Source organism: Urtica dioica, chromosome 11, assembly GCF_054948205.1.
Source record: "Urtica dioica subsp. dioica isolate 48M chromosome 11, U.dioica_male_clone48M_v1_H2, whole genome shotgun sequence".
Taxonomy (NCBI): domain Eukaryota; kingdom Viridiplantae; phylum Streptophyta; class Magnoliopsida; order Rosales; family Urticaceae; genus Urtica; species Urtica dioica.
Genome location: NC_142766.1, coordinates 18,467,352 through 18,491,610, shown reverse-complemented (window position 1 = coordinate 18,491,610; position 24,259 = coordinate 18,467,352). Strand labels below are relative to the sequence as shown.

General features: G+C 32.4%; 2 protein-coding genes across 2 annotated transcripts; both read right to left on the bottom strand.

The window, feature by feature from the left end:
- Positions 1 to 888: 888 nt before the first annotated feature.
- On the bottom strand, positions 889 to 3,536 carry LOC149381964 (Protein-tyrosine phosphatase-like, PTPLA). The gene is made up of 9 exons (XM_089600894.1): positions 3,394 to 3,536; positions 3,216 to 3,301; positions 3,094 to 3,141; positions 2,935 to 3,023; positions 2,747 to 2,800; positions 1,803 to 1,870; positions 1,661 to 1,710; positions 1,482 to 1,579; positions 889 to 1,214 (listed from the first exon to the last, which is right to left on the bottom strand). Exons 1-9 carry the CDS (start codon positions 3,441 to 3,443, stop codon positions 1,104 to 1,106), a joined length of 654 nt encoding a protein of 217 aa, XP_089457020.1. The 5' UTR covers positions 3,444 to 3,536; the 3' UTR covers positions 889 to 1,103.
- Positions 3,537 to 9,691: 6,155 nt separating this feature from the next.
- MYB59 (myb domain protein 59) lies at positions 9,692 to 11,479 on the bottom strand. Its single transcript, XM_089630791.1, has 3 exons — positions 11,156 to 11,479; positions 10,866 to 10,995; positions 9,692 to 10,726 (listed from the first exon to the last, which is right to left on the bottom strand). The coding sequence occupies exons 1-3, from the start codon at positions 11,277 to 11,279 to the stop codon at positions 10,153 to 10,155; spliced, it is 828 nt and encodes a 275-aa protein (XP_089486917.1). The 5' UTR covers positions 11,280 to 11,479; the 3' UTR covers positions 9,692 to 10,152.
- Between the last annotated feature and the right edge of the window lie 12,780 nt (positions 11,480 to 24,259).

Genomic DNA, 24,259 nt, shown 5'->3' with positions numbered 1-24,259 from the left:
AATATCTACAAACTTCCATCGTACCTTATAAAACATTCAAGATTCAAACAACAATTCCTTTTAAAATATCTTCATCTAATAGTTTTACTTTCTAAAAATTTGAACAAAGTCCAAATATATTTTCAAAAAATTTAATTGCTCAAATCTAGTTTTAAGAGAAGTTATTATGTGGTCAGAGAAAACACCCAACTCTAACTTATTCCTCTTGGGGGTTTAAGTGGACGTTGACTATTGTAAAATCAAGGAGAAAAGAATAGCATTTACACGTTATAAAAACTTGCTTGATCCTCTGATATTTTTAATTAGCGATAAATTATTTATATAAATCGTCAAAATATTTAATGACCGTGTCAAAAAATGTTTTGACATAATAATTATGGCTATTTTATCGAAAACTTGAAATTGATTATTTCGTCAGTCAATTAATTTCAAACGATTATTTTGTACAATTTTTCTTTATAGTTATTATTAAATACAGCTTTTACATGTCATATTTGTCATTAACCAAAGTTTTTTTCATAAGTTGGTTATAAAAGTGGAATTTTTTTATTAATAAATAATGGGAATTAGTCTTGGATATGGTTATATTTTTAGCATAATCTAATCTTATATTGAAATAAATGGCAATTGGTAAACTACCAAGTTTAACCCATAATCTAATCTTACTGCATCTAAATTTGGTGCCCCTGGCGTTCAAGTAGGATAGTTTTAAAATAAATTGACTAATTTGCAGGGGTTGGAAAAGTCTAAACGAAAAAAAAATGTGATATGTTTCTTCAAGTGTTAAAACCTGTCTTTCATTAAATTTTATATCTTTTCTAAACCAAACAATATAACAATAAGAATGTGATATTGTACCATAATTTAACTGAATAGACATAGAACAACTACAATCAAAAGGAATAGTAGATTTAGATTAAAAATTTGATAGTGTAATATATATTCAGAATTTCTTAATAAGAAGCCAAGCAAATATATGAAAAATTGACCACTAGTACAAAAATATATGAACATAGATAGAACATGAAAAAGACTTAAAATTCTTTAACTAGACAAATAGAACCAAATAAATTATCACCAAGAAACTGAGCTTTGGTTATTTTTCACATCTTTTTCTTCTCGTTGGCAGTGCGTGTTCCCAATTTGGATCGTCGTTGCTTGAACAAATGAAGGTAAAGCTTCAACCACAAGAACGGATAAACCCCAAGCAAGACCTGAAAAAAAAAAAAAAACGATGCAAAGCAAACACAGATGAGATTCAATATCACCTCTATATAAACATCCAGGCTTAACAATAAACACTCTCATGAAGATTTGGACAAACACAACGAAAAATGAAAATGAATTCATGGATTCGATGGCCAACATTGTTCAAACCTGGAACCAAACATTGCACAAGAGTACTTGGGCTTTTTAGGATGCAAGTTCAAGATAGTAATTTAGAAAAGACTAGACGTTCGAAATGAATGAGAGAAACTTACGGTGACAAAGTTGTAATAAGTAAAAGGAAAGCTGGAAAAGAAATCGGCGTAAAGATTCTTTTCCTTGATGTAAGGCAGGGATTGGTACATAAGCCACACTGCGTCACAAACAATAAACTACGGATTCGATAACAAGTTTATTAAGCCGAAAAGCGCAATTATTTATTCAATTCACTTACTTTCGCCAGATATCAATCCCACGGGATATAGCACAGTGAATGCAGTGTACCTGCGTATTATATGCTTGATTATCTTCAGCGGTGAAATTTATTTTGTATTTGTATCGAATATTTAAGAGCTGAAAAGGCGAAAGAAAAGAACCTGAGATATGTGACCCAATATGGACAACTTCCTATGCAGTTTAGAGCATGATGAGGGTATCTAATTATCTGCAGAAGAATAGATAAATTGAAGAAAAAATCATACAGTAAATCTTAAAACAAAAATTAACTACTTTACAACTTTTGAGATTTTCCTGATGCAATAAATATAAAGTAGCTTTGTTTAGTGAAGAAGTAAAAAAAAAGGATGTCATTTTAACTTGCAGTGTTGTTTCCGATTTGCAGCCCAGGTTCCTTTTTAAGTCTTTACCGTCATAAGTTACATGTCGTTTTGATTTTCTGTTTTCTGTTTCATTTCTTTTTAGTTTAACCTTATTTATGTCGTTCGAGTTGTTGGTTCATTATCCAATTCCATCATAAGATAAGATGTCACATAGATACCTTCCGTGAGCTTCAAGTCCTTCAAATTCGTCTTAAATTGGACTTTCTGATTCTATTGTGCTAATAACATAAAAAAAAAAAAATAAACAAAATCAGTTAAATGCAGTTCTCTCTGGTTATTTCCTATATCAGAGGTTTTTTTTTCTTGTCAGTGATATGTTTTCATGTTTCTTGTCAGTGATCAAATATTGAATTTTGGTATTTGTTTGTTAACAAACTCAAATCGAGACCTAAAGCCCACACAAAAAAAAAAAAAAAAAAAAAAAGGGACAAAGTCTGTCCAAAATCTTAACGTCTAATCCATTTCGTTTTGATCTTTTAATTGTTATTTCCATCAGTAGATGTCGTTTTGTTTCCCAATTGTCGTTTCAATGTAAACAGGGGTTTTACGGTTTGTGAAGCAAATAGTTAGGGGCTCAACACTAGTTAGTAAGTACTACTTTCGTGCGTATAAAAGATCTACAAATGTTTCTTGATCCAAGGAATCAAAATTTGTGAATCTAATATTTTTATAGCAATATATGTAAGAGAGTGAAAAATCACCTCACTTAGGCTCCAGGCAACAAATGTGATGAACACCGAGGGCATTTCCTGAATCTGCAACATTGATTATTAGAGGCCTCGAAACCTAATTAATTACTCCCAATCTCATGCAATTCAAGTCAATCGTCCAAACACAAATAATAATTAAAAATAATTTTAATTGTTGGTCACATGTGATTAGCAAAAACCTCGGTGATCTGCCTGACTATGGCCAGCAGAAAGTGAGTCCTCCCTCCCCATTGCATCAGAGGAAGCACCACTCCACTTGGAACTAGCCCTAATTATTAAATATCCAATTATAAATATTTTATTCAGCTAAAACATAACTATAAATATAAGAACCTCACCTATGGCTCCATGTATAACTTCCAAGAATGCAAGGGCTTGCAATAGACCTGAGAAAGAAAAAAAAAATACCCAATATTATGTAAGTGAGAAAGAGAGGGCACAAAATGCACAAAAATTATACATATTAGGTCTCCGGCGGAAGAATAGGCAGATTTAAGTGATCCAGTTGAAACGAAGGAGGCGATGAGTGAATAGACCGAAACAGCCCTGCGATTGGAAATTCGGAGAAAGTGCAGAGAGATTCAGAATTGGGAACCGAAAATGAGAATGAGAATGAATTAGTGAGTTGTTGGACTTGCCAGCCGATTGCCTGAACAGAATTGTAAGCCAGAAGATAGAGATAACCCATATTTGTATTCTCTTTATTTGCCAAAAACAAAAAGACTGTTCCACTACTGAAACTCCCATATGATGTCCACTCACGAAATTACAGCAAAATCCCAAATAGCAATTATAAAAAATAAAAAAAATAAAGGATTTTCATGAATTTGTCAGATGGGTAGTTGATTTCTTTTTTCTTCATTCAACTCTTGAATTTTTTTTAACTAGCCTTTTTTCCAAATAATTTAGCTCACATTTTCAACAAAAAAAGAAATTACATATTTTAAATGCATAAATAAATTCTAATGAGCGTTTTTAATAACATTAATAATTTAATTAAAAATAAAAATACTGGTAAGGTTTTATTAAGAATGATAATTTTTACATCTAGTAATATGTGGTCATGGCAAACTACACGTTAATTATTAGCTATAAAAACATGAAACGTGTAATTTTTCCTGAAATATTAATGAAAATTTTCTCATTGTCAAAATTCAGATAAATAAACGCCACGAAAAAAAATTTCAGGCCCAAACTTTAAACGTATCCCTAGACCCGATTTTTAAAAGCCCATGCGATTCTCTAACATGTCTTCATGGGCTTTGGATTGGACTGGGCCTATTTTACCCAAAAATTTGGAATTTCTACATGTTGGCGTTACGTTGAGATGGGTGGTGGTGTTTTTTTAACTAACTAATTTTTTTTATTATCATAAAAATATAATTTTTTTAATTTGTAAACAATAATTTATATATACATGTACTTTCATTACAAATTTATTTAATAATTTGGGTTCTATTATTTTTCCTATACAGATGATTACTATAAAACAATTTGAAATAAGTACTATTCATGAAATGATTTAAAACACCCACTATTTAAAAAAAAAAATGTTAAGCTCTAAAAATATGATATTTTTAATTTTTCCACTGTGATGTTACTTTTTTTTAGAGAAGGACAGTGATGTTACTTGTTGAACGAAAAAATATCTCATGCTTTTCTGGGTAGCGTTCTAGATACAAATAACTACCCTTCGTTTTGTTACCACTTCAAGAGATGTATCTAATCAAATTTATTCCACATTGTGTCTGTTTATTATATTATTGATTCATCAAAACTATATAGGTGATGAGCTATATCTTGTCAAGTATTCCATATGAAAAACATAAATATACCGAATAGACGTGTAATATTATAATACTTATATATATATATATATATATATATATCTTATATTAGAAATTGATTATGAGATTGACCATTATCATACTTTGTTAGAGAGTCGATAGAGCCACGTCAGCAAGATGTTAGTTGATAGGCGGTTAGGAAGCTAAACAATATTCTGTTAAGATGAAATTGTATATATGAGCTGTACAATTGTAATTGTACTCATTCAGTGAAATATAAAAAAAAAACACTTTCGCAGAGAGATTCATTTTTCTCTCTAGCAAACCCTAGATCAAATCTTCTCTTGGCCTTTAAAACTCCCATCATCACAGTCCAGTGCGACTGGGGTGGTGAATTTCGTAGTCTCAAACCCTTTATGATTGATCAAGGCATCCAAAATGAGACATCTCTGTCCTCATGTACATGGCCAAAATGGTCGAACCGAAAGAAAACATCGCCATATAGTCGAGCTTGGCCTCACTTTCTTAGCCCAAGCCCAACTACCCTTAAACCTGTCGTGGGACTCTTTTCAAACTGCAGTTTACCTGATCAATATTTTGCCTACCCCTGTGCTTCAAAATCAATCTCCATATCAGTTCTTGTTCCAAAAACCACGAGATTACAACTTCTTACGTGTTTTTGGGTGTGCTGTTTTTCCTCACTTGCGTCCCTATAATACACACAAACTTGAGTTCAGATCTTCAAAATGTGTTTTTATTGGTTATAATCCAGCACATAAGTGTTACAAATGTCTGTCTTCTTTTGGTCAAGTTTATATAACCCGGAATGCAGTTTTTCATGAGTCTGAATTTCCTTACAAAGAGCTATTTCAGTCTGAGTCAGTGTCCCAAAATGTGTCAAGTCCATGCCTAAGTCCACAGTCTATTTTTGTTCCATGTGACACCGGTGTGACCAGGTCAGTCAATGACACAGCTTCTCTCAGCCTATCTGCATCAGATTCCTCGGCATCACCAACACCATCCACATCACCTATTCCCATATATCCAGAAAGACCCATTGAACCACATATTGAACCCACTCAAGCCGACAACAGTACATCCATACACACACCAAGACTCATTGGACCACAAAGTGAGCTTAACTCTAATGACAGCCATACCTCTCCACTTACTGAAATTTCTCAGTAAAGCACTGCCATCACTCTCATCGAACAGCCTTTCCATGTTCTCACTCAGCCTATTCAAATCCACAGACTCCCTGAACCAAGCAATACCCACACCATGACCACACGGTCGAGAGCCGGTATCTTCAAACCCAAGCTCTTCAACCTTAGTCGCCATCCCCTACAAATTGACCCAGGTCCATCCAAACCCTCTACTGTTACTCAGGCGCTTGGACATCATGAGTGGGTACTTGCCATGAAAGCTGAGCTCGATGCTCTCAGCAAAAATGATACTTGGGATTTGATTCCATTGGACCCCAAGTACTACATTGTGGGGAACAAATGTGTGTTCAAGCTTAAATACAAGCCTGATGGGAGTCTGAGTCGCCACAAAGCCCGCCTTGTTGAGAAGGGTTACACACAAACGCCGGGCATCGATTTCTCGGAAACCTTCAGTCCCGTTGTGAAGCCCAGCACGATTCGCATTGTTCTCACTCTTCCTAAATGGTGTCTTGATTGAATATGTGTTTATGTGGCAACCGGAAGGCGTCGTTGATCCTCACCGTCCTCACCACATCTGTAAGCTCAAGAAGGTTCTGTATGGCCTAAAACAGGCTCCGCGTGCCTAGTTCGAGAGTCTTCGGCGGGTTCTCCTGGATTGGAAGTTTTACAACTCCAAATCCGACTCTTCACTCTTCATCTACACCAACAATGGCGTGTGTATTCTGTTCCTGGTCTATGTTGATGACATTCTTATCACCGGCAATGATGACGCCGCTATCTCCAAGCTTATTTCCAACCTTCACAAGTGCTTCTCACTCAAGCAGTTAGGTGATCTTCATTTTTTCCTAGGTGTTGAAGCCTTTCGTGACTCAACTGGATTATATCTTTCTCAGTCGAAGTACGTGGCTGACCTTCTCCGAAAAACTGGCATGACTACAGCCAAGCCCTTCTCTACTCCCATAGCTCCAAGCCTCATCCTGGCCAAGAGCGAAGGGGAGCCAATGACTGACCCTTTTCCAGTACACAAGTGTCGTCGGAGCTCTACAGTACTTGAAACTCACAAGACTGGATATAGCATATATAGTCAACAAGCTGAGCCAATTCCTGCAAAGCCCAACTGAGGTTCATTGGCTTGCTTGCAAGAGAGTCTTGAGATACCTCAAGAGTACAATCACTCATGGTATTCACCTCAAACCTTCACCGATGCTCTCACTCACGTGCTTTGCAGACGCGGATTGGGCAGGTAACATTGATGATCGCAGGTCAACCAGTGGCTATTCTGTGTTCTCAGGAGGATGCTTAGTGTCGTGGAGCTTAAGAAAGCAACACGTGGTGGCAAGGTCAAGTACAGAGACAGAGTATCGCGCTCTAGCCCATGTTGCGGCTACGATACTATGGATCAAGTCCTTGTTGAGTGAGCTATGTGTTAGTCTGTCACGAGGGCCAGTGGTGTGGTGCGATAACATGGGAGCAACTTCGTTGGCTGCAAATCCTGTTGCTCACGCTCGAACTAAGCACATTGAAATTGATGTGCGTTTTGTTCGAGACATGGTAACAAGCAAAGAACTGGAGATTAGATATGTTCCAACATTGGAACAAACAGCCGACATATTGACAAAGGGTCTATCAGTCAAGAGATTCTGCAAACTGAAGGACAAGCTCAACGTGAAGGAGTCACCGTTTCGCTTGAGGGGGATTGTTAGAGAGTTGATAGAGCCACGTCAGCAAGATGTTAGTTGATAGGCGGTTAGGAAGCTAAACAATATTATGTTAAGATGAAATTGTATATATGAGCTGTACAATTATAATTATACTCATTCAGTGAAATATATATAAAAAAAAAAAAAAACACTTTCGCAGAGAGATTCATTTTTCTCTCTAGCAAACCCGAGATCAAATCTTCTCTTACTTAATAACATTTTAAGGCAGCGATGCTTGTATAACACTATTATACAAAAAGAAAAGTCGTAAAATAAAATTAAGAAAAAGGTTCCATAGTTTTGGACTATTAGATTTTGGTTCATACTTTATATGTTTAGATACTCAATGAATCTGAGTGTGGCAACCAAAAGCACAAAGGAAAGAAAACAAAACAAGTGGCCAGACCACGGGAATAAGTGTGTTTAACACGTCCCTAATCCTCTTTAAAAATTACAAGTCTCCAAAAGCCTCAGATCATTATGCATGAAACCAGTAAAATACAGTCCAGTTCAGCCCCCTAGCCTACTTGGCACGTCATGTGCACATAAATCTCGGAAATTAAAAATGAAACTTCTGAATCTTTAATAACTTGAACGAATTAAATTATTTTCATGCAATTCCAATGCTCGTAGCTCGAGTTGTGAAACTTTGTTTCATTTCACTTGTTAGATTATAATTTAAAATACTTAATGCTCTAAGCACTAGAGAGGCAAGAATGTATTTTGGTGGTGGTGGTGTTATTGGGCCAAACCCAAGCATTTTAGTGGGCCATATACAACAAGCTCAACACATCAAAGTCAACTTAATAAGAAAAGAAGTGACACCACTTTTTTTTTTTTTGGTGTGTGTGTGTGTGTGTGTGTGTGTGTGAAATGAATTGATTTAACATTCTGAAATAATTTAAATTAGCTGAAGATAAAGGAACTAATTAGAACCCAAACAAGATAACAACCACGGATAAACGTATAACATATAGATGTTGTTGTTATCCTTATTAGATTTGGACGGCAAACAAATAATTTATTATTTTGGAATAGATTGAAGTACGTGAACAAAATAATATTGTTTAAATGTGAATGGAAGAGCAATGTTTGTCTTTTTTCTTCTTGTTCTGCGTGTTTTGGAACTTTACCATCTTGTCTTTTGAAACAAACTTGCCCCTTCTTTTCTGCCGTTAAACTCATCCCCGGTTGTCACCATTGATTTTTATAATTATTATTAATGATTTCCAGAGTCAAAAGTTGAAAATAAAAAATTATGACTATCCATTATGATTAAAATACTGATCAGGAGGTCCAATTTAATCTATTGAGATACTAGTTATCGACAAAGGTACTGAGGAAGGATTTATGACAATTGAAATATCGCTTGATGCCTTTTGAAAAATATATTGCTACGTACTGATATATTGATTAGAAAATCGGTTACTAAATGGATCATAGCGACATTTTTTTTGTATAATAATATAATAAATCAATAACCCTTTTAATATATGAGTTTATATTCATAAACATTATTTTGGTTCCAATTTTTTACGTAAAAAAAATCAGTTAAGTTCAAGATAACAATTAACAACAAATGTTTTCCAGAAAAAAAAAAAAGTAATTAGAGAAGTAATTATATGTAAGAGTAAGATACAAAACAAGATATATTTTAATTTTTTTAAAAATCAATTATTTATTGTCTAGATACTGTTATTATTATTTTTATTTAATTTATTTTTTTTACCGAAAAATGAATTTCTGCTATATATATAGTTATATACGACTAAATACCAAGAGATACCACGTATATTTTTCTTTTTAAACATTGCCCATACCTAGTGGTGGCTAGCTGGAATATAAATATTCTTTTCTTTATTATCCACTTGGATTATTAATATTATTTATTTGCGATATGATAAGTATTTATAACTTTTTTTTTATACAAACATATACAAGAAAACAAACAGTGAATCTGTTCATTTCCGGAGCAAGAATCTTTCCTTTCCCCTGGAGATTCCTACAGCTGACAGTCAGAAAATTCTTCTTTTAGACATCCTATCATGATCAAGGACCACCATCTTTAATTGTGACTGGAATTATCAGATTTGTAGCTAATTAACTTAATATCTTCTTTGATTGAGCACCTGAACCATCATAATTATATAAACATATTATTTGGTTATTATACTTTCCTTGTTGTTTTTGGTAAAAGTTCAATTCAGTCCACTAACATCAGATACTTCTAGATATATAAGCATAATTTTTTTTTTTTGAATAAAAAGAATATAAAGCGAGAGAGAAAATAAAATTCTGATCATGATATATATGATGATTGAAGAAAAAGTACAAATTATATCATTGAAACTATTATAGACCATAATATTTATTAATTAACAAATAAAAAAGGCTGGTATTATATTATACAATGCATAATCCACAAAGTTGGTTGACGGAAGTCAACTCTCATGTGGACATTTATGAAGTTTCCGTCCCCTTTCTCTGAAACAGCTAACAGTAAGTAATTAAGTACTGAAAAATAAAAACACACAAAAGCCAACTATTTGATCATCATCATGATTATACGAGGACTTCGGCGAGAGACTCGAACCCTAATACTAATACCACGGAAGAACACCACCCATATATATACTACATACTATATATATATATATATATAAAGTAGTACTACGTACTAGCTACTATACTATACAGGTGGACTAGAAGGAGTTTGTATATGAACAAAATGAATGAAATGGAAATCAGAGAATTAGACCTTCGCTAAACCCTAAACACTCAAACCCAGAGATAAATTGATTACTGGTATTATTATTATTATTATTATTATAACTAAGCTTTTGGCTCGCTTCATCATCAACCATTTTCCAAAGCGAGTCTGAGCAGTAAAACTGGTCTTGATCCTGAACCGCCCAAGCCGGAGAAGCTTCCACGGCGGCGGCGGCGGTGGCAGTAGCGGGGAAAGAGATCTCCTCCCAAATATCATCCATCGAATACTCCGGCGCAGACACGGCCACAGGAACGACAGGGACAGAAACGACGGGCTTGGTGTCGGCGTTTTTGAGGCCTCCGGTGTCGTAGAAGCTCTCGACTCCGGCGGCGGAGTCCGGCGGGAAGGGGAGGGACTCCACGGCGGTGATGTTGGATGACGACGACGACGGGGAGATCGACGCTGACGTGGAAGACGAGGACGGCGAAGACGAGGACGACACGTTGCGCTTCTTCTTCTCCTGAGCCTTCTTCCTCATGTGAGTCCTCCAATAGTTCTTGATCTCGTTGTCCGTGCGCCCCGGAAGCTTCCGAGCAATCCTCGACCACCTGGTGACATATTGGATCAAGATCCCACGTCATAAAAGAAAGACACAAGAATCTCCTTTTGTGTGTCAAGGTTCAGGTTCAGGTTTATAAAGGTCATGGGTTACTCCATCGATAAATACAGTTGTAATGAATTAATTACCTGTTGCCCCACTTGGCGTGGAGGTCGAGGACGAGGCGTTCCTCGTGAGGGGTCATCTTGCCGCGCTTGAGGCCCGGGTGGAGGTAGTTAACCCACCGGAGACGGCAGCTTTTTCCGGTCCGGTTCAGTCCTACCACCGGAATTCATAATAACAGAGACACACGTAGAGAAGAGGAGAGAAGAGAGGAGAAAGAAAGAGATTTGGTTAATACAGAAAGGCCTTTGGGACAAAGAGCTCTTATCTTCCGAATAATCATACCTATATACTGTGTCTCCCGCCACCTTCAAACCTGAAACTTTGGCGATGAAATCCCATCGCCGGTCTCCGAAGAGCCCCACGAAGCACACCAGCTGGAAGTCCTCTTGCTCCGTCCACGGTCCTTTCCTCGTCTCATCTTGGTGGTGTTGAACCATTTTTCTCTTCTTCTTCTTTCTTTCTTCTCTGGACACTTGTTTTTTTTTTCTTTATTATGATCTAGCTATGTGACCGACTGGCTTGGACGTGGACACCTTGGTGGCAACACTACCAATATTTATACAGAAGTGGGAGAGAATGATGAGAGAGCGAGAGAGAGAGAGAGAGTTGTGGTGTGGTGATAAAATAATATTTGATGGGGTTTCTAATTTAACATGATATGGTGATGATGATGATGATGGGGTGAGTTGATGGGTGAGCCATATGGGAACGAACATGTGGTGCGAGAGCGCATGGCTTTCTCTTTTGATAGGCACTTTATGAATCTCACGTCATCCCCACTATAATCAAACTTTGTTATTGAATTGATATGCCGTTCCGACTTTCACATTATTATTCTCTCACTAATATTATACGGTCTACAACTTAAATCATTTTTAAAGTTGTTTTTATCAATCAAATTTTAACTTTAACTAAAGTTTCGTGCAAAATTAAAAATACTCGAGTAAGTTTGACCGTGTAGAATTCTGATTAGCCAAGTTTTGTGTTGAACTTGATTTCAAAATAGAATAAAATATATTTATCAAACTCGATTTACCAAGTTAAATTAACTTAAATTAATTATAACTAAATGAGGGGGTATCAAACTAAATTAATATAAAGTTTATAGAATCTGATTTATAAATGAAAACTAAATATACGAAACTTAGTTGTATTGAACTTATTAAGTAACTTTAACAAGATATAGTTAATTTACAATATTAACCTAAACGGAAAAAAATTCAGTTCGAAGTCATCGACTATTAACCAAATATTCTTTTTTATTTACAATTATAATTGAAATATGTAGATATTATTACATGGTCATAACCACTCATTTATTGTAATAAGGTGTGATAAATGATAAGTATTTTAAAGAAATGAAATATATACAAAACATTGTACTAAATTTAAATAAAAGAATTTAAAAAATTCAATATTTTAACAAGATGCAAAATTTGCATGAGAAGAAATGAAATGCTTGGTAGCATGAAAATTTTGAATTACTATTTTATATATATATATATATATATATATATATATATATATATATATATGAGTTAATTTGGCATGTATAATATGGTCTTAAATAGAATAAATAAATGTATATGCATTTGTTAGTGGATAAGACTCGTATCTTATCTAAAGTACCACTCATCATAGTTAGAGTCTTTGATAAATGATTAGTTTAATTCAAATTCTATTGTTATATTTGCATTTAGTTCATCATTCCTTATCATGAGCTTATTCATTGTGTTTTATTTTTGAAAGGTGTTTCAGACAAGTTAGAGTAAGAAAAAAAAGTGAAACAACTTACTCTTGTACATGATATAGAATGAGTTTGAATGGTGTCTATGTATCATCAAATAGAGTTTTCCATGAGGTTTCATTTGTGAATAGTGGTCTTCAAGTTGTCACTCGCAGAAATTAGAATTTTTCCACGGTGAAGTCTGCAATCCAGGCCATAAAGACTTAATTTTAAGCCCGCTTCGCAAGGCTTAAAGGGGACTCCAATTTTAACATACGAACACACAGGTCTAAATAGATCTAGAGCTACGAACTTTGGCGAGGTGAAGATTTGAGCGTCCGATTTTCACCGCTTTCTTTCATTCTCGATCATTTATCTTTAATAATGGATTTTGTTATGTTTTTATGTACGTCTTAATATGAGTGTTTAGTTTCCCAAACGTTTAATGGTGATTTTAAAGAGTATGAATTGACTACTATAACTATTATGGCTATTCTCGATTTGAATTATTCTCATGATTTTTTTATTCAGCTTGATCACATAGCTAGATATGAATTTGATCATCCATGCTCGACCTAGATTTTTAATCTGTAATTAATTTAAGGGCGTTCTAGAAAAATGACCAAAAGCAAATCTCATTTTTGGGTTTAGTCCATGTTTGCCAAACTTTAAAAACATAGTCAAACGGATTGATAAATAAAAAAAAATCTGATTTGTCATTATCTATTAATAAATTCACCACTCTATCTCTCCTACTTTTTTTCCTACATTTTTTTTTTCATAAAAACTTCAAAAAACCATATCTATCTCACATGAACTCGAAATTGAGTGATTTTAAATCCTACGGATTCGTGATGCCGAGATATTCAAAAATAGATCCATTGTGTTTGATGAAAAATCATGTTTAATGCCATAGATGTAGAAAAATCACGCTACTGCATTAGACATAGAAATAACTGAAAATTTTCAAAAATCATCTGAAAATAAATGGAAAAGTAAACATGATGTATTAAACATGATTTTTCATCAAACACAATGTGTCTATTTTTGAAGATCTCAGCGCCACGAATTTGTAGGATTTGGAATCACTCAAGTTCGAGTTCGTATGAGATAGATATGGATTTTTGAAGTTTTGATGCAAAAAAAAATATTTGAAAAAAAAGTAGAAGAGAGAAAGTGACGAATTAAAAAACAAGAAGGAGAAAGTGATGAATTTAGAAGAAAAAAAAACGTTATATTTATTTAAGGACAAATATAGAATTTTAACACATTACCTCTAGTGCCATATAATTGGCTATTTTTCTAAAACTCTCTAAATGTGGACTACATCCAAAACTTTGAGTTTAAAGTGATCTAGTTAGTTACAAAATTCTTAATTTAAATCGTGTTTATAGGAGTACGATTAGAATTATTATTCTCATGAGCGTCTAGATAATTTTAGTGAAGTTCATAACCAAAATTAGAATAATAACGTGTGTGTTGAATTTTCTTGTTTCGTGTATCCTGCTTTCAACTCTTATTTATTGTTAGATTCAATCTCGAACGCTTGCTCTCTAGGTTGTTTAGAAAACAAGGTAATTTATCGATGAAACCGTCATTTTTAACTATTTTATAATCGATTAAATTTCAGATTATCAATCGCTTGTATTAGTTTATTTGTGGATGTTGACTTTGTAGAATAATTTAACAAATGTAAATCTGTAACTTGATAGAATTGTTCGGCGATGACGACCTTGGTATTATTTTTTTTCATTTGATACTCTTTTCTTTTTATTTAATTGTTAGTCTTACCTTTTCCAAATCAAAACTCCTCATCATTTTTACCTATATATATATATATATATATATATATATATATATATATATATATATATATATATATATTTGCTTTTGGTCAATTTTTCATGAAATATTTTAGTTGATATATTCAATATTAAAGTATTTGTAGGTTCAATTGTTGTTTATCATTAAATCTTAAATTTCATTACTATTTTTTTTTTATTATTGCGGAACGAGCATTTCAATATTACGAATAAATGGGTTAACAAAATGAACTCCACTAATAAAGAAGAAAATGATGAGAGGAATGGAATTGAAAGGGTTAGTTGGATAAAAAGGAATAAATTTATGGATTTATCACACAAGTGAAATGATTTTAGTGCCCCTTGACTTTACTAAAAGCCAAAAATGCATATGCTGGGAGTAAAGGAAGGGAAGAGTTAAAGGGGACATATAGCGGAGGAGGACAAAAGTTGAAAAAGAAGGGTAATAGAAACGAACTGTTTAGGTTCTTTGTAAAAGACTCTTTTTCTCTTCCAAGTATTCATTCCTTTTTTTCTTCTTCTTCTTTATAAACTGGAATATGGAATGAGATTTTGGATATCACCCAGAAAAGACAATTGTTTTATGTATTTTTTTTTCTCATCTATTAATCAAGGCATAAAATCTTGATTTCCCATATTTTTTTGATAAAAATTTACATCTATTAATAAAGTATAAAAGTTTTTTAATACGAAAATATGCTTTAAAAATAGTCTTAAATTTTTATTTTGCAATTTTTCATTGATAATATCCGCATAAAATTTTAAATGATTCTAAGCGTCAAAAAAATCAGAATTCAAGAAGATGAATGCTAAAAATAAAAATTTGGAGACAAAATACAACTATCCGGTAACTTATGATCACCGGTGCCAACAAAATATATTGGTGAGTGAGTTTGTTCGCTGTCCCAAACACCTTCAAATGCTTTTAATTGCAATGTTTAATTACTTTATATTGATGGTAAATCTATTACATTGGAATTTTGTAACACATTTAATTTAACTTCAAAAATATTTGTTCGGATGAGATGGACAATTAAAAGGGCCGTAATTATCTTTTTTCAAGTTCAAGCACCATCAAGACCCTTAAAAAGTGTCTTGACGGTGCCTGAACTTGAAAACAAGTCGTTACGGCACTTTTATTTGTCTACCTCATTTGAACAAGTATTTGATTTAAAATAAACGCCCAAACTAAAACCATAAAAAGTGTTTGATTTAAAATAATTGTATTTTTAATTTTAAAACAAAGTTATTTCACTGATAATAATTTTTTTAATTAATATAAGTGTGAAAATATTTTTAACAAATAATTTTTTCTTCATATTAAATATATATTTTATTTAAAAAAAATATGTTTTTATTTAAAAAATGATTGGGCCCCGACTGGACGTCTTTGAGGGCTTGGGCTGGACCGAACTGGAGACATGTACTTCAAGCACATGCCCTATAATAAATTTGGTTTGCCAAGGCTCTTTTTCAAGGCGAGTCATCTCGGCCTCAAACTCTTAACAAAGAGGGTCGTGCTAGATTGTCCAATCTAATTGAAACCACTAAAAGGGTACTACGGATCTCACACAAGTGGGACCCGCTTATGTGAGGCCTGCTAAGGCTGATGAAAAATATGCTTCTCGTAATCAACCATTGGAAGATTATCATCCAACGATATTTAAACCTTATTTTTAATTGACTACTAATATCTTGGTAAAATCTAACTGTTAATAAGTTTATTGTTGTAGACAAAATTAATACAACAAATGTCTCACGAAGAGCAACTTGATTCCGATAATGCAGTTCCGATGATTTCAAGTGTCTAGGCAAGAGAAATTCTAAGTAAAATGAATCTAGTAAAAGAGAGTGCTGAACGATAGGAGAGACTTCAGGCATGTGACTTGTGTGTGAAAAAAATAAATTGTCCTTCTTCAGCGAGCTCCTCTTTTATTTATAGACATCTTGGATCGAGTACATGGGGTGATCACTCTCACGTCCTTGACAATTATCAAGTAACGCTCCCAGAACGTGTGAAGTGGGTGGTTATTCCTCGTGTGCTCAGCATAACCGTCGAGGTGAGCGTTTTGCTTTAACTTTTAATTATGTACACGTGTTTAACTTGTTTTGACTGGTATTTGATCTACCATCTTCTATTTTCTCCGAAGTTCTACCTGATAAAGTTCGTTCTTAACTTATGAATGAGGCGTTCCTTAACTTATGAATGGGTCGTTCCTTAACTTTCATGAACCTTCGGACCTATTTGTCAGTGCTGAATCCCTTCTGTTCTCGAAGTATCCGAGCATGTTCTCGGACTTATGCAATTTATATGAGTAACATTTACCACCATGTGTGTATTTTATGTATATAGACCTAAAAACTTATTAGCAATATAAAAATGAAGATGAAATGTACATATTTCTGAACTCGATATAACATTTGTATTATTTCTTTAGCAAAATATGTCTATAGCATTAATTTACTATTTAATTACGAGTTTAAAACAGCCTTTTCCAAACCCGTTTTACAGTCTATATTGTTTATAATCCCACGTAAACGACGAATATCTATCAATACATTTGTAAATTACGAGTGATTATTCTTATTTATTGTAATATATATATATATATATATATATATATATATATATATATATATATATATCGTTTAGCTAACTTAGTAGAAACAATTGCTACGTAGCTTATGTTCTTTTCTATTTATTTCAAAATTGCAGATGAAGATAACTAATCATCGCAAAAGTCCTTGGAGGTCACTTTTTTTTTTTTTTTTTAATATTGTTAATTGACTAACTATGCAGGTTTATTTTGAGGGATTTCAGGGCAACACAAAAGAAAGTTTTAAATTGGAAGAACTCCCTATTTATGACCATGAGATCAAGCGCGTAGTTTCAGCCTTTTATGATCACAGATCCACAATAAATCTAATCTAGTACTGCTTTATAATTTAATTTAAAAACTAGATTGTTGTGTATTTTGGAGAGCGTAACATGTATTATAAACAAAATTAGTGGTAATAATTAATATTTAGAGTGTGGGACATATATCATATCCGTAAAACTTATTATTTGAATCATGCATGAGAGTTATATGAATTTGATAACACCATATATATTTAGTTTTTCATTTTATTTTCCTGTTTTTTTAATATTAATTATCTAATTAAATTACACACACACACAGATACTAAATTTAAAATAGCCGAGAAGAATGTATCAGTGCGTTGTGCAGTGGTGAAGCAAGCGAAAGAAGAGTGTAGATGAAAAGTAACAATCACGCAAGGCAAGCAAGGAGAGTGACGGAGCCAGTATAGGCCCAGCAGTGGCTTAAGCCCCCCTTCAAAATTTTTTTTTTTGCATTTTTTGCTCATTTTTAAAAAAATTAAATTTTTTTCCTTGAAAATTTATACTTTTGACCCAATTTTTATAAATTTTTTACAATCAAGCCCCCCTTGAATTTTTTTTTTCAAATTAGCCCCCCTTGATGAGCTTTTCTGGCTCCGTCACTTAGACATATATATATATATATATAATATATATATATATATATAATATATATATATATATATATATAATATAATATAATACTATATATCGTGGCATATCCCGCTTTAAAAAAAAAACCAGCCGTGGTGACGTGGACACCACTAATTCTCTAATTTGTGATTTAGTTTACTCCTGTTTTGTTTTTCTACTATCACATTGTTATGGTATGGTATGGTATGTTATGGCACTAGTCACGACGAAGACCCATGATTTTAGGTTAGTTTATTTATTTCTTTAGAAACCAATTATTTTATTTTCTTCACTCTCGCACAATTTATTTCCTTTAACGGTATATAATTAGGACCCTTCCATTTATATATAAGTTTTTTAAGGATACTATAATATATTCTAAACTCAATGATTAAGTTCCCATAAAAAAAAAAAATAAAAAAAAAATAAAAAAAGAACTCAATGATTAAGCACATTGTACACAATATTTGAGCTATGATGCATGTATATGACACGAGGTAAGCTAGAATAAGAATTCAACTAGATATTGATGTAATATTAAAATGACTTCTTAAAACATTTAATCCTCTACATTTTTGTGAAGTTTATTCTTATGCTTGAACATGAAAAGGGATAATAAATAGTAGTTAATTAAAGCCTAGCTCTAGTCAAAGAAATGTTAAAATGAAGCACATGTTCATAAATCACGTACAACTTGATAAAACTAAAATATGGTAATAAAAGAAGTAGGAATATGAGTAGAAGTAAACTAAAATAAAACTATAAAACAAGATAATCCCTGAGCAGCCGGTTAATTTTAAAATGAACAGTTGACCACGCATGCCGGTTTTTTTAAAAATGAATAGTGGTCCGATTCTTTTAATTGTCCCAAAGGATCCTATGTCAAGTGTTGGAAAAACGGTATATCAAAGATTACTTAGTATTGATTGTTTGGCTGCTTTATGGTAAATATTTGAGTGTGATTCACTCGTCAAATCTAAAATTTTAGAGTACATTCTTAATCCTTGTTGCTTGGGGTACGAAACCGATAATTATTTATCCTCCAAAATTAGAGGTAAGATGAACAAGAAATTAATGCTTGCGGTTGAAAAAAAAAAGTGAAGAGAAATAGATGTGTTATAGATGAGAATGAATATGCAAAAGTTCCACATAGGTGTGAAAATCACTTTGGAGAGTTTATATAGAGGTCGTTTATATGAGATTATTTTTTATAAGCCTTTGGGCACTCAAAGGTAATCTAATTTTGTAGAGGATAAGATACACAAAATCTCATCTTCACCACCACATGCAATCTATTTTTTTGGAATTTTCCTTCATCAGTTTGAATAATTTTTTTAATATTACTCGAATGATTCATTATGAAAAAACCTGAACGCGGTTGACACTAACAGTCTTCACATTTTTTAACATTTAATATTGTACCTTAATTGTGGTTTACATGTTAAAGGTTCTTTTACTCCAAAACGTCTCAGAAGAATTGGCCTTAAGGCTGTGTGAAACTGTCAAGGATTGTGCATGTATAAGGCCGAGGACGGATCTCATATTCAAACACTGAAGTTGTACTTCACAAAGAAATCATCTCATTTCCTTCCTTGAGTCATGCTAGATTTTGCTAATAAGGTTTCGAGCTCATCGTAGTTCGACAATATGTAGTGCATAGTTCATCTCAATCGTTGTTGGACAGTATATAATTCGTAGTTCATTTCAGTCGTTGTATCTTATCAAACTCAATACTTGTAGGAGAACGATAAATGCTTCAAGAGAATTATCTAATATTGAGTATTGTACATTTCTCCTCTTCCTTTGAATACCAGTACTTAAGTTTTAGTCCGATTTGTTTTGTTTTTTTTATTTTAAATAGATTGTAATTTTTCTTACATGTTATTTATTTAGTGTTTTCAATTCTTAAATTTTTGTAACTAGTTACGTATTTAATTTAATTATTTTTCCAATTTTGTATATCCCCGCAAATATAATTTCTAATATTTATAAGTTCTAACCAATATTTGTTTAAAGATTGAAATTGTAACTTATAGCGGTTCTGACCGTTTCCAAAAATTTTACTTGTGTATTTATTGAGAATATATATATATATATATATATATATATATATATATATATATAGTATATACATAACATGGAATGTATTTATTGAGAATATATTTATTGATTTTCGGCCCGATTCACGAGTCCCGAACGATCCACTCACGTGATGACACGTGGCAACAAACTGCCACGTGTCATCACGTGAGTGGATCGTTCGAGCTCGTGAATCGGGCCGAATAGCATCACTCTTATCCCCAAATACTAGTAAATAATAGCCAACCAGTTAGGTTTTTCATTTTAATTTTCTGTAAGAGCTGACCTATTGATTAGTGACTCTTTCTGCTTTGGAAATGACTCTTTGTATTTCTAATCCTTTGTATTTCTAACCTTATCCTTATACAATACCATTATCATATCGCTGGAACGAATCTAACCAATTTTTTTAATCAAGTCCACCGCTCTTTCTTTTTTTGGTTCGTGCAAAAAGAAAATCACTTATTTAAATATTCATAACAATATTATTAGATTTAGTAACATCAGAACTTAGGCGTATTTTGTTACCTTAAATAATTTTGTCGTTTACTTACTCACTTATAGAGCATGAGACACAAAATTGGCCAATAAAGTTTAGAATTGGTTGTTCGTCTTTTTTTTTCCTTTTTAATTTTAATTTTTTTAATCAAAGCAAGAGAAACGAAATACACAAATAATAAGTTTTGTAAATCTCAAATTCTAGCTTATGATTATCCAGCTGGAGTATTATACCTGTACGCATTATCATAAGTAAATATATATTGTAGATAGACACAAATGTTATAACACTTATTTTATGAAGAACAAATAAGTTCTGAAGATAGAATTATATTAAAATACAGACGAATTCAACAAAAAATAAATAAACGGTTGAAGGTATTGAATGACAGGTGAAGTGTCAAGTATGTGTATTCTTGTCCTTTCTAGCTAATTTTCTTGCATTTGATAGAGAATTAGAGATTAAGATTGGTGAATATGGATTTTATCATATTCATGATCTGACAGTTATTCGAAAACTGCCCACATCTGCGTGGAATGCGTGGAATGGGTAGTTATCGTTAGTTGAGTTTCGTTTGTAATTGTTTGATCATGTGTTTTCATGGTCATTTTAATTACGCAGTTACTTGGGTTTAGTTTGACTAGTGTTTGAACTAACTAGTTTTCTTCTCTTTGAAAGAATTGATTTTTATCTTATAAGCGATACTTTACTTGGATTTTAGTGCTAGATTTGTGCAATCATCAGAGGTTCCGAGCTATAAAATCGGTATACGTAATTTAGTTAGTTCTAGCGAGAATTCTCCCCGGATTAAATTCTCCCAATCACACGTGTTCCACTAAATATGGACCAAGATACAAAATAGACATTATTTTGGGTTCAAGGTATAACATGACAATAACAATAACTATTATTTTATCTACAAAAATATGTTTGATTTATGTGTCGTTTACAGTAAAAAAGAATCTTAGGTGGAAAAGAAAAAAAAAAATAAAAAAGGAGAAAAAAAGTTCTAGCTTTTTCTTGATTTTTTTCTTTACGTTTATATTAATTGTTTTGCTAAGTGCTTCTTGATTAAGATACCAACTTAAAAGAGTATCTGCTATTCTCCAATGGGACCAATGCCTTCGTTCTCGTGCGTTCATAAGGTCGTCACTTGGCCAACAATTTTGATACAAATATCAAATACCTATACCACATGAAACAAGATAATATTTAAAATTCAAAACTTTTATTTATTTGTGTTTTCCGGGCACGAATATTAATCAAGATAACAGTAGTTTAAATGGATGGACCACGAATAATATTATAGGAAAATTATACCGTGAGAATGTGGAGCTCGTTTTCATGCAATTTGTCAAACACTGCCTATTTATAATTCTTTTTTTAATACACAAATGAAATCAGGCGTCACTACTAGCATAAGGCATATAAAGACTTCATGTAACCGTTGTCAGAGAGAAAATACGACATATTCATCAATTTAAAATTGTACGTTGTCGTGTGGACTCTACAATGAGAGCGAGAGGTTTTCGTTTGGTACTAGTTTGGTTACTTAGATATTGTTTTGCTTTTAGAATAAGTATAATAACTTTCATTAAGAGAAAAATTACCTTTAAAAAACAACAAAATTCGTTTATAAAAATCCAAAAAAATCGCATTTAAAAGTACATTAGACGCGATTTTAGAAGGCTTATACTACTCCACTTCTACAAGTCAGCTGCTTCTAAATTTTAGATGCGATTGATTTTTAAAACGATTTTTGACCATTTAGAAGCTATTTTTATCGCTTCTAAAGACAATTTTCTCCTAGTGACAACAAAGTTTCTAGTTCGTTTATTTAAAATTAAAAAACACTACAGCAAACGACATCTTCCAGTTTTAGATTATTTGCACAAAGTACGTAGACACCATGATGCCCCGGGTTCGTATAGTTTTGGAAAACTTGCAAACAATTTTCTTCAATGATTATGCTGGGGTGTTGTATATTTTTTTAGTAAATTATTTTCGCAGTGACTCGAATTTTTCTCTTCATTTGAAAATTTGGGGGTGCATTATTAACTGAGTTACTGAGTTAGCGTCTCTTATCGGTTTTTATTTATATATTTCATTGTTATTTATATTAATTATAATTTATATTCATAAATTCTTTTAATATATTTTATAACGTTCGTTAGTCATTAGAATAGTTTATAATTAATCTCCCCGTCTCTCGTTGTGAACGCTGTTCTCGATGGATATATGCATTTTTTTCTTTCTTTCAAACAACCCATTAGCATATAAGTCCATGTGACTAATGAGTAGTGTTTCAATCCTAAAGCTTCCAAGAGTATATACTTTCGAAGGAGCAAAACCAAAATAGGATAAATAAAATCCCTTCCTTTTTTTGTATTACACTAAATAATTAGTGGAAAAGGAATTGTCTGGCCTTTTGAAGAAAATATGGCCCTTATACTTTGTTCTAAATGTAGGAACAAAATTTTCACTTCTTAGACAACGTTTTATCGCTTTGGACAGGAGAAATAAATCTAGGTAATCTTTATATATTATCTTCGTACTGCTGATTAGTCAAAGGTGCGAGACTTGGTAGCCCTATATATGCATATATTTGGTGTAATCTATAATTATATATAGAACATGCTGGTCCATATGGATCAACTCCCACTTTCTCTGGTCCTGCTTTATCGGTGTTGCTTAAAACTTTAAATGCAACATTTTGAGTCTTTGACTAGTAATAATAAAACCATGTCTCATGGTTGTAACCTGTAACTTCCATGAATAGTAACGAATCTGCCACGTGCTGATCACAAATAATATACACATATGATTTTATGAAAACGTCATATTTATGGTGGGATAAACATTATGAATCTAGAATCCGCTCTAGTTGTACTATTTTTACAGGAATAATAATAATGACAAATTTCACAATATTGCAACTATATCGATTTAAAATACTTATTTGTCAAACAGTATGAAAATGATCCAATATGGTCAAGCGTATATCTTAGCACGATAAATAAATCAGATCGTCGATTTTTTAATCAACGGTTCTGATTGCACAAACACACTAATACTATACAAGGACCCTAGAATAATAATAATAATTTTCTTTTGAAGGAGCCAGGTCTAATTGGTTACCTCTAATCAGGCTGATCATTTCATAATTTTGGTCTACTCTAGATTCAGTCAATTTTTTAATGATGTAATACTTCAAATCTCATGGGAATAATTAATGCCATTATCTTTTAGACGCCCCATGATAAGATTAAGGTACTATAAATTTGTATACAATTCTTTGTCGTTACTTTGTAAATAACATTGCATCTATATATATGCTTGACCTCAATCCAATAGAGCTTATAAGCATGACATATTTATATAAAGATAAGCGTAATTGCTTCTGAGTTCTGATGAGTGGGGACATTATATGGTTATGCACACAAATAAAAAGGTGATGTAGCTAAATAAAAAGTTAAAATTATGAATTTGTAAAATAATAAAAATTTATTTTAATTTAGTGAAATAATCAAAATGTGCAGCAATCTGATTTAAAAAAAAAAAATTGACCACAAGATTTATTTTTTTGAAAGTGATAGATTGCTTATAATAATCGTAAAAAAATTTAATCTTAGCTATCGAAATTTTTTTGAAAACATAAATTTGGTTATTTTGCTGAAAAGTTGAAATTTTGATTATTTTGCTAATCAATAAGTTTCAAATGATTATTTCGTACAATTTTTTTTATAAATAAATTAGAAATTTCTTAAATAAATGCC

What these genes read in the sequence shown, in the direction of transcription:
- LOC149381964 (XM_089600894.1), bottom strand. Translation starts at nt 3,443, where the DNA reads ATGGGTTATCTCTATCTTCTGGCTTACAATTCTGTTCAGGCAATCGGC. An exon ending in TCTGTTCAGGCAATCGGCTG is followed by an intron (nt 3,302 to 3,393) that starts GCAAGTCCAACA and finishes TTCCAATCGCAG; the next exon opens with GGCTGTTTCGGTCTATTCAC. An exon ending in CTTATTACAACTTTGTCACC is followed by an intron (nt 1,215 to 1,481) that starts GTAAGTTTCTCT and finishes TTTTTTTTTCAG; the next exon opens with GTCTTGCTTGGGGTTTATCC.
- MYB59 (XM_089630791.1), bottom strand. Translation starts at nt 11,279, where the DNA reads ATGGTTCAACACCACCAAGATGAGACGAGGAAAGGACCGTGGACGGAG. An exon ending in TTTCATCGCCAAAGTTTCAG is followed by an intron (nt 10,996 to 11,155) that starts GTTTGAAGGTGG and finishes TTCCGGTGGTAG; the next exon opens with GACTGAACCGGACCGGAAAA. An exon ending in CACGCCAAGTGGGGCAACAG is followed by an intron (nt 10,727 to 10,865) that starts GTAATTAATTCA and finishes ATATGTCACCAG; the next exon opens with GTGGTCGAGGATTGCTCGGA.